Genomic DNA, 15,304 nt, shown 5'->3' on the forward strand with positions numbered 1-15,304 from the left:
TCAGCCTAGCGCCTTGGTACTTAATTTATTCTGAGTGTTGATTGGATATTCCTAGAGTCAGTTCATTCAACTGATTCAATTGGTAATGACGTTCGTCAAATAATATGTGTCGGTTTTGTTCTGTTATGAAAAGAGGATTCCTCGGTCTCGTGTTTTTACGTTCGTCAGTGTTATAAAGCGGGCTGAACGCTCGTCATTTTATGAACTTGGATCTGATGACGAAAATGATATTAAATTGAAAGGTTATAAAGGATGAACAGTATATGAGATGAAATAATGGTTGTGTATTTTGAACGAGCGTTCCAGGGAGGAACGACTCTTGGATGAAAGTTGGAATTGTAAAGTATGAATGTGGACAAAGCTTAGCTGGCGATTCATCCTGATGTTCCGTGAGTGCTCGTCCTCACGTAGAGGGGAGTATGTCATGTGTGGGAACGGCAGGAGGTCTTAGTCCATAAATGTACTTTGGACGGAACGGACTAACCTCGGGTGGTAGCTGATGAGAATTCCAGCTACTCCACCTGGGTGCACGAACGTCGTAGCTACACAGAATTCATACGATCCGGACAGTCAGTCTAGTATAAGGATTTGGTTGATTTAAAGAGTTAATTGAATTGTATACTTGAATGTACCTGAAATGGTTGATGTGTTATGAATTGCATATGTTTTACTTGAATTAAATTCAATAAGCTTACCCTGCATGTTTCCTTGTGTTGTCTTGTTTTGTACGTCCGTCCTTATCCTTGCAATGATCATCCGTGTGGATGTGAGCAGATGGAGAGGCGTTGCTTGAGGAAACGCTGGAAGATGGAATTTTGGAGGAAGCCAACCTTGTGGAAATAGAAGTGAAGGCCGAACAGTAGAACGTTCGGTTATTTTTGTTAGTGTAGAATGTTAGCAGGCTGTAATAGGGCGACCCCCTCCCCTTTTGCTTAATTTGACCGTTCGGTAATTCTGTTTTGTAAACCGTTTGGTCATTTATATTATTGAACGACTGTAAATTGCAAATAGTTTATGTAAGGCCGTTCGGCCACGAACGTGCTTTATTTTGGTTAGTGTAAGACTGAATTGATATATTAATATATGTGAATTTCTCTTTTATATGGTTTATTACTATATTTTTGAGATGTTAGATTCTCCATTTTTCTAACATAAGTTAAGAATAATATAATCATCAATAAGATTAATAAATGCGTAAGAATAAATTTTTTCTTACTTTATTTTATTCATAATGAAATGTGACTGATTTTAATTATATATAAATTGTTTCTTAGTTTATTTTATTCATAATGAAATGTGACTGATTTTAATGAGTTGGTTGTGGTATTATATATGTAATGATTGATGTTGGTGTAATAGATATTATTAATTATATTTTTATTTATATATAAATAACGAGTTTTAATATATTTGAATAATGATGGTAAGTTTGTTACATGTTTCCTTTCTTAATTTATTTTAAACGATTTGAATTATAACTTTTAGTCAAATTATGGCATTAGAATATTTGAATTGTTTCTTATAGCTTGATGTGTAGCAATTTAAAATTACAATAAAGACTATTATATTGTTCATGTTAAACATGCTAGTGTATTCTTGAATATAGAACATGATTAATTCTTTTTATTACATGTGTAGTCCTAATCTCAATAATAATAATAATGTTAGAGGGAATAATTATTAGAGAGAGAGGAAAAACCATATCCTTCTCCATTTTTCTAACATATGTTAAGAATAATATAATCATCAATAAGATTAATAAATGCGTAAGAATAATATAATTTTAAGATTTTCTGATACTGTGGATCAACATTGACATAAATTGCTCATGGTAGCAGTATTTTACTCAGATAAATATTTTATAAACTTAATTATACGTTTTATTGCATAATGATAATAATTATTGTTGTGATATTATGATTTATTATTTTTTATATTTTATCTACAATTTGAAAATTTCCATATTTTAAAGATCTGGTGATTTTAACGGATAATAATTATCAGAAAAGAAGTTAAAAATAAAATAGAATTAATAAATCGTTTTTTGTACATTCCTACTTATCTCCCTATCAATGTGAGAATGCAAATAAGAAAAGACAATGTAATGAGTTGTTAAAATTAGGATACGCATCAGCTGAAACAAACAACTATATACTCACAAATCCATCCATATATGGAAAGAAACACACCCTCAGAAAAGACAACACACCCTAAGAAAAGACAATGTAATGAGTTGTTAAAATAATAATTTAAAGAATTCATATAAGCAAATTTTTATACATTATTTTATGTATAAATTAATTTTAATTCAAAATAAAATAATTTTTGTTTAATATAAAAAACTCTTCTGAAAATAAAATAGAAAATTTGAACGACTAACTTTAAAAAAAAAAACTCAAACATAAATTCATTATAAATACAATTAGTCTTAAATTATGTAACATCCAAATTTTTAATATTACTAATATATTATAGGAATCATCATATATTTAATAGAATAGTTAGAAAGAATGCATATACGAAACTATTACAATTATCTAAATATAACTATAATAGTAAAATATATATAAGATAGGAAGTTTACCAAATTCTTTTACACTTAAAGAAGTAAAGTGCTGAAGTTTATTTGGAAAGCATATATACATCCATATATTTTCACATAGATATATATACAAAATCAACTAAAATAAAATTCTAATCTAAGCTTATTCTCTCCATTTTCTAAAACCTGATCTAGATAAAGATTCTCATTTTCTCACATAATAAAGAAAGATGATCATTACAAATAGCAGAACACACAAACACATAACACAAAAAAAAATGATAAATTAATTTTATCCAAGAATACATATATGATCATTTACAAACATCAAATTTATAATTAATCATCAATAACTAATAATTGATAAACATCCAACTATTTACTCTAGACTTTGACCATTTAGATCCATGTATTGATATCGAACTCTAAGGACCTTACACCCGAAGGTGGTGTAACAAATCCACACCAACTACCACACTCTGAGGTTAATTTGTCAAACATCTATGGCCAACAAATGACTATCAGACTAAAGATCTCCTACTACTTTTCACGACATAACTATCCTTCTCTACTTTAGATTGAAAGTTATTAAGAATGTCAGAATAACTCCTAATACAAAGCATCATATATCAATACATACACTATACATAAACCATCTTAAGGATTTCTCCTTGAAACCCTTATATACAATTTCACTCACAAACCCATCTCATGCCAAATTTAAATCAAATTCATATGTATCATTCATCAAATATACACAAAATTTCCAATATAAACAAGGTAAAATCCATACAACATATTTTGAACAAACATAAGTCAAAGATTATAGAAAATCATCACAATGCTATCATAATAGGGGTCACTCAGCGAGTAAGATCCCTCACCTAGCGAATTACTGGAAAAACCATATCTAGAACTGTAGGAAAAAGTGGCACTCAACGCCTTAGTCCACCGCTCAACACCCAAAAGTCAAAAAGAACATTGACTTCGTGGCGCTTAACACCCAGGGTGGCGCTCAACGTCCTAGAGCCCAATGGCGCTTGGGTTTGGCAGTGTCCAACGCCACACATGGCTGCTCAATGCTATACCAGAAGATGCAAAACTGAGATACTTGATCTAAATGCATTGAATACCTATCAAAATGATCAAATTAATATCATTGGCACAATAATTGATTTGAAAATAGGTTTACAACTTAGAGTGAGTACCAATTTTCTCACTTGTCCAACAATTTAGTCCATATAATCAAACCAATTAACTACCCCAAAACACAACTAACAGATTTCATATGCTACAAACCAGATTTTAGTGAACTAAGTGGCTAACAAAGTCCTAATTGACATAAATACAGATTCCAAACACTCAGTTCCCTCACAAAAACTCCTCTAGAATTTCACTTGTCCAAACCCCCATTTTTTATTAGAAACAATCTTTGACCTATTGTCAAACCAAAGTTCAGTAGCTAATTGATCCACCAAAACAACAACTCATCATCCACAATCATCAAGAATCAAGCACAATTCAACAAACATTTCATAACAAGAACTCACCATATAAACTACCAATTTCAATATGTCGCATAATACATTATCATAGAACTCAAAGCAGATGTCCATAACTGATTTCATACAATTCTACCATACCAAATCAAACTACCAAACAACTTAAAGGTTTAGAACAAACATTTAGCATCCCTTACATGTGAGAAGCTTGATATATCAAAATGCCTAAACTGCTTTTCCACTCAAGTAACTCTATCTGCACTTACAAACCATGAAAACATAATCAGGATATGTGGTTAGAATTACTGTTCAACAAAGAACCTAATAGAAGACTTAAATTATACATGCGACAGAGTCATACTGCATGCATTGAAAATTAGAGAAAACATAGAAAAATAATAGAAATGAACTTACTTTTTCATGATAATGGATCGATTGTAAATGAAAATATTGTCGTCGTGATCACATAAACACTCCCTGGTCTTCAAACATATAGTTCAAGAGTTGAAACTCTTAAAGAGAATAAAAAGAATATTCAAATAATAAGTTTTAAAACTTTTAAGTAATGAAACTTTTTAATAAAACTTCTATTTATAACTTTTATTAATAATATTAAAATAACATAGTTTCATTATTTAAAATATTTTATTAATTCTTAAAACTTTATTTTTTACATTCTTCCAAATTACAAATTAAAGTCATTTTACTTATTTATTTTATTTGTGTGTCTGGAAAGAAATTAGGCTTAATTTTATTTTTTTTAGTTTCAAAATTTTCAATGTTATATATATTGTTTCTTATATAGAACCCCCTGTTACGTTTGTGGTCAGTTTTATTTCCACGATAAGAAAATATGGTTGCTCCATTCATAATTGTACTATTTTTGTTCGTATATATATATGCATTTGTCAAATCACTTTTTGTCATATATTATTGTTATCTACATTGCCGACTTTTTATGATTTGATTTTTCATATCCTCATGTTAAACGTTTTAAAATTTCGAAACGTTTTGTCTTTTGTGATAACTTACGCACAAACCATTTGCACCAAAAATATTTTACCACAAAAATCTATTAGATTGATTTCTTCCTATTAATTTATTTGTAGCTATTATGCTTACTACTTTTTTTTAGCCAAAAGAATTGAATATAATATATATAAAAAAATCTTAACACGCTAAAATTTTTCAATCTGAATTATTTATTATTGTTTTTTTCTTACCACTATACTTTCAAATTATATAAAAATATGCTCAAAATATTTTAATATAAAATTTTGCGTTTATTCATCTAATACACCTCTTTTATAGGAAAATAATAATAATCGTTGATGGCACGTATTTAAATTTTCCTCTCTTTTTTTTTTTCAAAAAGAAAAATCTATACACTGCTAAATTTGATTGGCTTCATATTGATGATAACATTATCTATACAACACTTTCGTACAATTAAAGAAAAACTAGACATGTCTCTATCGAAACTTGATTACTTTCAACTATTCAATATGTTTATAATTAATGAGACAATGAACTATTGGAACGATTTCATGGGAACTTTTTCTTAAACTTTGAAGATCAATGAATCTTTATTTTGTTTAATGTTAAAGAAAATATTTTATTTCACTATTATAATGATCTTTTTAATTTTATTTAAATGTTCTCAATTTGTTTCACTTTTCAAATATATTAATATAACTTTTTTTATTAAATTTATGATGACGTAAATAATATTTATTGTTCATGTCTCTTTTATGATAAATTATCTTTAATTAGTGATATATCTATCATTCACTATCATAATGTAAGGCTGTTAAAAAAACACCAGTAAAAACGTGTGTGTGTGTTTTTTATGATAATAAAAAATAATTTTTAAAATTTTATTGTAAATATAAATATATTTTTATAATTTTATTGTGAATAGTTTTCATTTTTAGGTAAATTTATAATTAAAAAATGATCAAGTTTAAAAAAATTTGGCAAATTAAAAAAATAAAACTTGAAGACCAAAATTATTAAAATAATTATTTCAATTTTAAAAAATTTATTTAAAGGGTAAAATTGAAAAAGAGACATAAAAGAGAGAAAACTCTTTTATACATAGATATAAATTATATTAACTTACTTTAAAAAAAATGGAATTGAAGACATTTAAAAGGAATAAAATTGAAAAAATTATTATAATCATATTTGCTTCCTTAACAGTATGGGTTAATGTTCAAATAAATTGATTTAATCCCGTTGTAACGTTAAGTATCATGATTGAATTAATATTTGTTAATTAAAGTATAGTGACAAGTCAATCTATAATTAAAATATAGATTGAGAGTAAGAAAAATAACCTATACTTTTTCTTACTCTTTTGAGAGATTTATTTTAAAATTAATTATTTTACAACTAACACTTTCTTATAAACCGTTTACAGTAACTAACAAGTTTTATTAGACGCTAAGAATGGACACGTGGAGGGAGACAAAGGCAAGCGTGTAAGCACCAGACGTACATTTATTTTTATTTTTTATTTGACATAAATTATAAGATAAAATAGTAATCAAAGAATAAATGATATTAATTAATTTAATTTATAATTAATAATTTAAATAGAGAAAATAAATATTGTTTTAGTCTGAAATGGTGTCTCCGCAGCCAGTGATGGAATCCTTCTTGATTTTGACTCATTCTTTTGCTCCCTTTGCAGCCCAACATGGCGTCTTTTGTGTCTTTCTGTCTATGCATTGCATTGGAAGACTCTTTTATCAAACACTTGATGAATATAAATTTTATGAATATCAATAGAGTTTTTAACTAAAATTATTAAATATATTTTAAAAGAGTATATTAATGATATTTCTCTTTGTAAAAGTGGAGGGAAATGTTTGGAGAATAGAAGAATGTTAATAATGGACTTTTATTATTTTAACACACTAAAATATGCAAAATAATATAATAAATAACAATCCTATTTAAAACAATATATTATATAGTATATTAATAGCACTCTCGAAAGTGGTGAGAGAGTTGAATGGTGGGAGATTAAAAATATTAATATCACTTTTTTTTAACACAGTATTTCTATAGTTATTTTTCTATAATAGGTTAAAACTTATTAAAAGCTGTAATATTGTAAAGTGATGACTGTATAGTTTTATAATTTTAATATGTTATATTAAAATTATAGTGGTTAGAATTTTCTAACCACAAAAAATATGGTATATTGAATAAAAATTTGTCACAATGTTATTGCTAGCAATGCAGATTAAGATAGTTAGAGTAAATTAAAAAGTCATTAATCTGATCAGTTATGGCTGAAAATGATAGAAAAATAGTTAAGTAAATGTTAGTTGATGTAACTTTCATTAGCGTTAATCGATAAATAATTATGATTCTCTTGATCTAGTTAATTAGCAAACACCCTTAATTTATTAGATCGATTTTGTAATCAAAAAGATATTAGATCAATTATAAAACAACTAATCTAATACATTAATCTGAAAAGACAAAATAGATATAGACTTACAGTCTCTACTTCAACTTAAATTCTTTAATTTTAATTACAATTAACAATCAATATTAATAGACATACATGACAATCAACAATTAGAAACATGCATTTAGAAAATAATTCTAGAAAATTACACAATCATCTCAAACAATTAAAAACAATTTTCCAAATTTCATAAACAATACAAATCATCAAAAGGAATTGTTTTCTTCAACATCTCCATTTGGTTCCAACTATCCCTTAGTATATATAGTCTTCTTAATCTAAATGTGTTAATCTTTTTTATATGTCAAACAACTTTTTGAGGATGATATTTTAGTTATAATGTGAATAACTCAAACGTGAACCAAAGACATCACTTGACACATAAATTGTTTTTAACGAAATTAAGTTAGAAGGATTATATTTATTAATTTTTAAAAATTTAAAGATTAAATTGTACCAAAGTTTTAAATAAATACAAATTTCAATTTCGTATTAAAATTTAAGAACTAAACTATATTCAATCTTAACATTTTTTATTTGAATTAATCGGAGTTATCAAATTAATAAATTTGGTGAACACTTTGCCCCTTTTGTAATGTTATTGTGTGTGATTTCCATAGATGTTGTGAGTTGATTGTTCGTGCAAGTGTTCCTAGCCTTCGTTCTTGACTTCATTATTCTTTGTTTTTGTTTCTACTATAAAAATTTGTTTCTTTTTATCACTATATATTCCACAATTACACGTTTTAACGCTTATTTTTTCTCTCAATATTAACAATATTTTTAATAGTTATATAATTTTTTCAAGTATATATTATAAATGTTACGTTAATTAGAGATAACATTAAGTTACAGCATTTTAATATAAAGATAGTTTTATAAAATTAAATTAGAAATAAAATTCACTTTTTAACAAGTAAGAAAGTATGTTACACATGGCTTGAGGTGAAATTTATCATTAATTTTATTTTTACACACTTGTTTATAACTAAAATAAATTGCTCACAAATAAACAGTTTTTTTAAGTATAAATATATAAATTCTCAAATTATATGGAGCAAGAAAGATAGAAATGGTTAAACAAACATTATAATAGTGTGTTTGGATTAATGTTTATACGAAATTTAAAGCACCACAACATGGGTGAGAAAACATTGATAAAAATTTCATCAAACAATTATTATTGCTAATGCAATTATGATCTTTTCTCCTCTAGTCAACGATTAAATAAGGTTTAATAGCCAATTTAGTCCTCACTTTGGTTGAAAAATCTCAATTTAGTCCCTCGTTATAAAAATGTTTTACATTAGTCCTAACTTTTAAAATAGTGGGTCAGATTGGTCCCTTTCGTTAAATATAAGTTAACGAAATTAATGGATGATGATGTGACACAACTTAAAGCTGATGTGTTAGATTGGTCCCTCGTTAGCTTTAAGTTGTGTCACATCATCATCCATTAATTTTGTTAACTTATATTTAACAGAAAGGACCAATCTGACCCACTATTTTAAAAGTTAGGACTAATTCAAAACACTTTTATAACGAGGGACTAAATTGAGATTTTTCAACCAAAGTGAGGACTAAATTGGCTATTAAACCATTAAATAATTCTCCACTAATCTTTATCATGTGTTTTCTTTTGTCAGGCAATTTTTTCATTTAAAATTAAATTACACTTACACTAGTAAAAAAACATTTTTTTAACTTATGATATATGTCGCGGTTTTGTAAAAACTGAAACATTTAAAGACACGGTAACAGTTTTGAAATCAAGATGAAGTTATATGCTTCGGGTATACAAAGAACCGAGGCATAAAAAATTTATGACACCGATTGATACAGGACCGATGCATAAGGATTTGATACTGCTTCGGTTGATGCAGGACCGAGACACAAAGACCTGCACGTTTTCCAGTGAACTAGGCTTTTCATTCAAACCCTTCCATTATTCTTACTCCTACTCTACACCAAAACTCCTCTCTTCTTCCTCCCTTCATTCTTTTCACGTGCTACCGCTCCCCGTCTTGGACCCTGGCAACGCGGTGCCAGCGCCGGCCGTGGTGCCTCCATCGGTCGTGGATTCTCTCGGCCCCGTCGGTCCCTTTCCCGACCATCGTCGCCTTTTGAGATCAAGCCCAAATGGCCAAATCTCTTAGGGTTTTTCTCTTTTCCAGAAATCAGATTCAGGGTTTCTGCCTCCTCGATCTCGCGCTTCGCAACTTCGTCGTTAGTTTCATCGTTGCACGACGGCGGCTAAAGTGGTTGTGGTGTTGGAGCAAGCGGCTTGAGGGAGCAGGTGAGGAGTCCAAATAGGTTGCGGGCGGCCCTAGATCCAAGGCGGTGGGGCGAGAGTCGTGGTCGTAGTCAAGTTCGGAGGCATGATCAGAGGGGTGGGAGGAGGGGCAGCGGCAGCGGTGGTGATGCGCTACGATGGTGTGGTGGTTCTTGACGCTGGCTCCCCATTTCAATAAGGGAAGGGCGAAGTTGTATAGAGGTTGGGACTTCACCAGAGGCTGCGCCGGTGCGGTGGACATTCGGAAACACAGAAAGCTGTGGAAGCTGGAGGAGGATTGTGTGTTTGGAAACGGTGTTGTTGGGAATGAGAGTTTGATGTAGGGTTCAGTACAGTGTTGTTGGCATTGTTCTTGAGGCCAGTGAAAACTCACAAGAATAGGTTACTGATTTTGGCATTGCAACCTGATAATCCAACCTTTGGATTCCTGATCATCTGATAATCCAACCTGATAAAGTCTGAAAAAGAAAAAAAAACATATTGTCTTGGTTATCTAAGAACCGAGACATAATCCTATCTCGTTTTACCTCGGTTCGTAACTGAGACATAAAACATACCTCTTTTTACCTCGTTCGTATATGTATCAGTTGCAAAATCGATGCCTATAAACAAAATTAATCGGTGTCTTTTTCCCTATAAACATAACCTTACGTTGCCATAGAATAAATGGATAAAATACTGCCAACTACTCCTTATTATCCTTGTGGTTTTATTTCTTATATAAAAAAATACATTTTGTTCATTAGTTTATCTCTTAGCGTAGGGTTTTTGTTGAACACATAAGAACTAAATAGAAAACGATTTGTCAAAGACCAAAATGTTAGAATTTGCTTATGCAGCCATTAAAATGAAAAGTAAACAGAAGAAAAGTGGCAGTAAATATATGACCAAATCTAACGTCTTGGAACTTTTCCAAAGCAAGAACAAAGACACTTTTTTTTTTCGTGCACGAATTAGTAAAAGATGGAGTATTTGTTTGATAAAAAGAATAAATGAAAATGGCATTAATGCAAGCATTACTTTTTTCGTTTAACCATTTTTAACAATTATGTTCATTTTACATAAAAGAAAGAAAAAAGAATATTAAAACATGATGAATCATGATCAGAGAAAGAAATGTAAGAGAAAGAGGATATGTAAGTAATCATAATTATTTTTTGTTACATGACAACCTTGGAACATTTTCCACACAAAAAGACAAGCAGATGGTTGTTTATCGATGACCACGTTAGGGTTTGAATACATACGTGGTGAGTTCCGCCAGCCAAAATGCAAAATTGAAAGTAATATTTCTAAGGTAAGGGCCTATAAATACAAATGCAACCTTAGAAAAATATACACATTCATATATCAAACTCATTAATTATATCTTCGTTTTGCATCATCTAGCAAACATGTGGTCTGTGATAACGGATCCCATCAGAAACCTTTTTGCAAATGTTCTTCACCAGTTCATCCACAAAGACTTCCATGAAGCTGTGGCAAAAATGACCATAATAGATGCTTTTCTCTTCATTGTATATAATTCCCTCTACGTCATATTATCATAACATGAATTACATTAGTGATAGTATTATGACATCATTTTCAAAGCATTAATTATCAGAGCTTTAATTAAGTTGTGATCATCACGAAATGAGTCTGTTTTATGCAGATTGTTCATTCCATTGACAAGCTGGGGATATGGCCTCGTCTGCCTGTTTTCTTAGGGCTATTGTATCTGGCTATCAGACGTCACCTTCACCAAGAGTACAACCTCTTCAACGTTGGAACAACTCCAACTGGGATTAGGTTCAACCCTTCAGATTTTCCATACAGAACAGCTGATGGAAAATATAATGATCCTTTCAATGAAGTTGCTGGCAGCCAAGGAACTTTCTTTGGCAGAAACATGCTCCCTGTTGATCAGAAGAAAAAGGTCCACAACATATATATATAAAGCTAGTTATAAGGACATACAAAGATCAGTGTTTTTACTGCTATAGTTTGTTGACTTGTTCTATATGATTTTGTTGCTTTGATGATGGTGAATTTTGAAGGCATAGTTTTGTGTGTGTGCAGCTATTGAAGCCTGATCCAATGGTGGTAGCAACAAAGCTACTAGCCAGGAGGACATACAAGGACACAGGGAAGCAATTCAACGTCATTGCAGCTTCTTGGATTCAGTTCATGATTCACGATTGGATCGATCATCTTGAGGATACCAAACAGGTCAATCAATTTCTAAAACCATGATGATGTTTTTTGTTGTGATAATAAGAAGGTATTTAATTTAATTTGTTCATGGAATTTTGATACATATCTATATATATGTATGCAGATTGAACTGACTGCACCAAAAGAAGTTGCAGGCCAATGCCCTCTAAAATCTTTCAAATTCTTCAAAACTAAGGAAATTCCCACTGGATTCTATGAGATCAAAACCGGATCATCCAACATTAGAACACCATGGTGGTAAGATTTCTACTGCAGAAGTTAAAGGTTAATGTTGATAAGTTTATCATTCGTACTTCTTATACTGAGTTGACTAACATAATTTCAGAAAAATTAGTTTTTAAATGAGGAGCACATCGATATGTACTAAGCAATGATACCGACAGAAATTATAATTTGAAAAGAGAACAAAAAAGATAACTTATATTTATAAAACTATTTGAGCTTTAGGATTCATGTCATAAAAATGATAATATTATAATAAAGAATATCAACAAAATAAAAAATTATCTCAAATAAATAATAATAATAATAATATGATATTATCAATAATAATATAATAGACTTTGTTAACCTGCCTTCTTTAGCACATTGGACTAATGTAAAAGTAAAAGTAGCTGATATGAAAGTTATTGGTATAGTCTCTGAGAAGATGTTTAAGTTGCATGGATTTGGTTGATGAAATAGGGATGGAAGTGCTGTGTATGGAAGCAATGGAGAAGTTTTACAGAAAGTGAGGACTTTCAAAGATGGAAAGCTAAAGATATCAAAGGATGGAAACCTTCTGCATAACGAAAATGGAACAGCAGTTGCAGGTGACATCCGCAACAGTTGGGCTGGTGTTTCAACTCTGCAGTCCCTTTTCATTCAGGAACACAATGCAGTTTGTGATTCTCTCAAGGTATAATAATCATAAATTTCATCATGGAAAAAAAGAGTAACCAATCTTATTTTAAAAACAAACTCATTAATGAAAAGAAAATACTAACTAAATACCTGTTTTTTACTGTACTGTTTCAGAAATATTACCCTCATTTGAATGATGAAGAACTCTATCGCCATGCAAGATTGGTGACTTCAGCTGTGATTGCAAAGGTTCACACCATTGATTGGACTGTGGAGCTTCTTAAAACAGATACTCTACTTGCAGGAATGCGTGCCAACTGGTAAGCCTCTCCACACCACAAAATTTTCTGACACAGTACAGTTTACATTAAAAAATTTATCTACTGAAATATTTTTCAAGCTGCTTTTTTTAATTTATATTCAAAATGTGGTTTTTTTTATATATACAGACAAAAATGAAATACATTTTACGTATATGGAACAAAAAAATTTGAAAATTAAGCAAGTTGTGAGGGTCGAGCCAACTTCAAACGAAGAAGTCGTGATCAGAAATAAAGTTATAAATCCAAAAATAATTTTAGAGACTGATAATCGATTACAAAGCTGTATAATCGATTATTGTGTACTGAAGTCGTGAGCACGACTTCATCTTATATAGTCAAAATTTCTCTAATAATCGTTACAGCAGGTTTGTAATCGATTACCAACAGTGTAAATGGATAAAAACTCTCTGTATCAACCGTGTAAATGGGTAAAAACTCTCTAATAATCAGTTGTAATCTATTTATTTTTTGAAATTATTGTTTGTTTTTCAGGTATGGACTCTTGGGGAAGAAGTTTAAGGATACATTTGGACATGTTGGTGGGTCCATCTTGGGAGGATTTGTTGGTATGAAGAAGCCAGAAAATCATGGTGTCACATACTCTTTAACAGAAGAATTTACGAGTGTCTATAGAATGCACCCACTCCTACCTGATAACCTGCATCTGAGAGACCTATCTGCAACTCCTGGGCCAAACAAATCTCTACCAGTAATCAAAGAGTATGATAATAAAATCTTACCTTAACCTTTTCTTTTCCCAAAGACATTACTACATCTGTTACTATTTATAATTTATAAGAATTCTTAAACTTCACACCGCTTAAACTGATACTGAATTCTTCAATAACTTATATTGTTTTTAAGAATTGTTCTTATTTTTTAGATTAATACATTTCTCTTTCCAGTTAGGGTGTGTTTAATAGCTATAAAGTTAGATTATCTCAATAATTTGAAGCATTTTATCATTATCTTTGACCAAAATTTCTCTTTCCATTTGGCATTGTAGAATCCCTATGAAAAACCTGATTGGACTACCTGGAGAGAAGACTCTAACAGAAATAGGAGTTGCAAGACAACTTGTGTCAATGGGTCACCAAGCTTGTGGAGCATTAGAGCTTTGGAATTATCCAGAGTGGCTAAGGGACCTCGTACCACAGAACATGGATGGCACAGAAAGGTCTGAACATGTGGACCTAGCTGCTCTTGAAAGTAAGATATATACATACATCTATATGTATAGTTTTAAAATTAAGATCTATATTATATCTAGTTATTAAACCTAAAATTCTGATGCAGTTTACAGGGATAGGGAAAGGAATGTGGCTAGATACAACCAGTTTAGGAGGTCATTACTGTTGATACCTATCTCAAAGTGGGAAGATCTAACAGATGATAACGAAGCAATTCAAGTATTGGAAGAGGTATATGGGGATGATGTTGAAGAACTTGATCTACTTGTAGGTCTCATGGCAGAGAAGAAAATAAAGGGTTTTGCAATCAGTGAGACAGCTTTTGTAATATTCCTCCTCATGGCAAGCAGGTAAAGGAATAACATTAAAATACCAATATTCTAAAGGATTCATTGTGTGTTTTTAAGTGTAATTTTTGGACTCTCTGTTTTATGAATTGATTTTGAAACATTTATTGTGGATTTGCAGGAGGCTGGAAGCTGATAGGTTCTTCACAAGCAACTATAATGAAGAAACATACACTAAAAAGGGACTTGAATGGGTGAACACAACTGAGAGTTTGAAAGATGTGATTGATCGTCACTATCCTGAAATGACACACAAGTGGTTGAACTCTTCTAGTGCTTTCTCAGTTTGGGATTCGCTTCCAAACTCACCCAATCATGTTCCTCTTTACCTTCGTGTTCCTCAGTAATGTAATTTCGATATTTATGTGTTTTATTTGGATCTATCTTTTGTTAAGTTTGAATTGATATGTATATTTGTATCTTGTAAAACTCTAAATTTCGACCTATGTGTGTCTGAGTTCAATGTATATGAGTTTATGAATGAAAACTCTACCCATCTAAGGAAAAAGTAAAATTGCACGTAGTTATGTATCTTTAAGGTTTAATCCTTTACTACATCCCTA

General features: G+C 30.4%; 1 protein-coding gene across 1 annotated transcript; it reads left to right on the forward strand.

Moving 5' to 3' along the window:
* Positions 1-10,967: 10,967 nt before the first annotated feature.
* On the forward strand, positions 10,968-15,274 carry LOC124835555 (alpha-dioxygenase PIOX). Its single transcript, XM_088114037.1, has 10 exons — positions 10,968-11,338; positions 11,476-11,739; positions 11,883-12,032; positions 12,142-12,275; positions 12,723-12,936; positions 13,056-13,201; positions 13,697-13,924; positions 14,211-14,413; positions 14,501-14,744; positions 14,863-15,274. Exons 1-10 carry the CDS (start codon positions 11,216-11,218, stop codon positions 15,086-15,088), a joined length of 1,932 nt encoding a protein of 643 aa, XP_087970163.1. The 5' UTR covers positions 10,968-11,215; the 3' UTR covers positions 15,089-15,274.
* Positions 15,275-15,304: the final 30 nt, after the last annotated feature.

This window comes from Vigna umbellata, chromosome 4, assembly GCF_029865625.1.
Source record: "Vigna umbellata cultivar VRB3 chromosome 4, Vumbellata_1.0, whole genome shotgun sequence".
NCBI lineage: Eukaryota > Viridiplantae > Streptophyta > Magnoliopsida > Fabales > Fabaceae > Vigna > Vigna umbellata.

Bases quoted from the DNA above. Each gene is read 5' to 3' on its own strand.
- LOC124835555 (XM_088114037.1), top strand. From the start codon at position 11,216: ATGTGGTCTGTGATAACGGATCCCATCAGAAACCTTTTTGCAAATGTT. The intron at 12,033-12,141 runs GTCAATCAATTT...ATATGTATGCAG, and splicing joins ATCTTGAGGATACCAAACAG to ATTGAACTGACTGCACCAAA. The intron at 13,925-14,210 runs GTATGATAATAA...TTGGCATTGTAG, and splicing joins TCTCTACCAGTAATCAAAGA to AATCCCTATGAAAAACCTGA.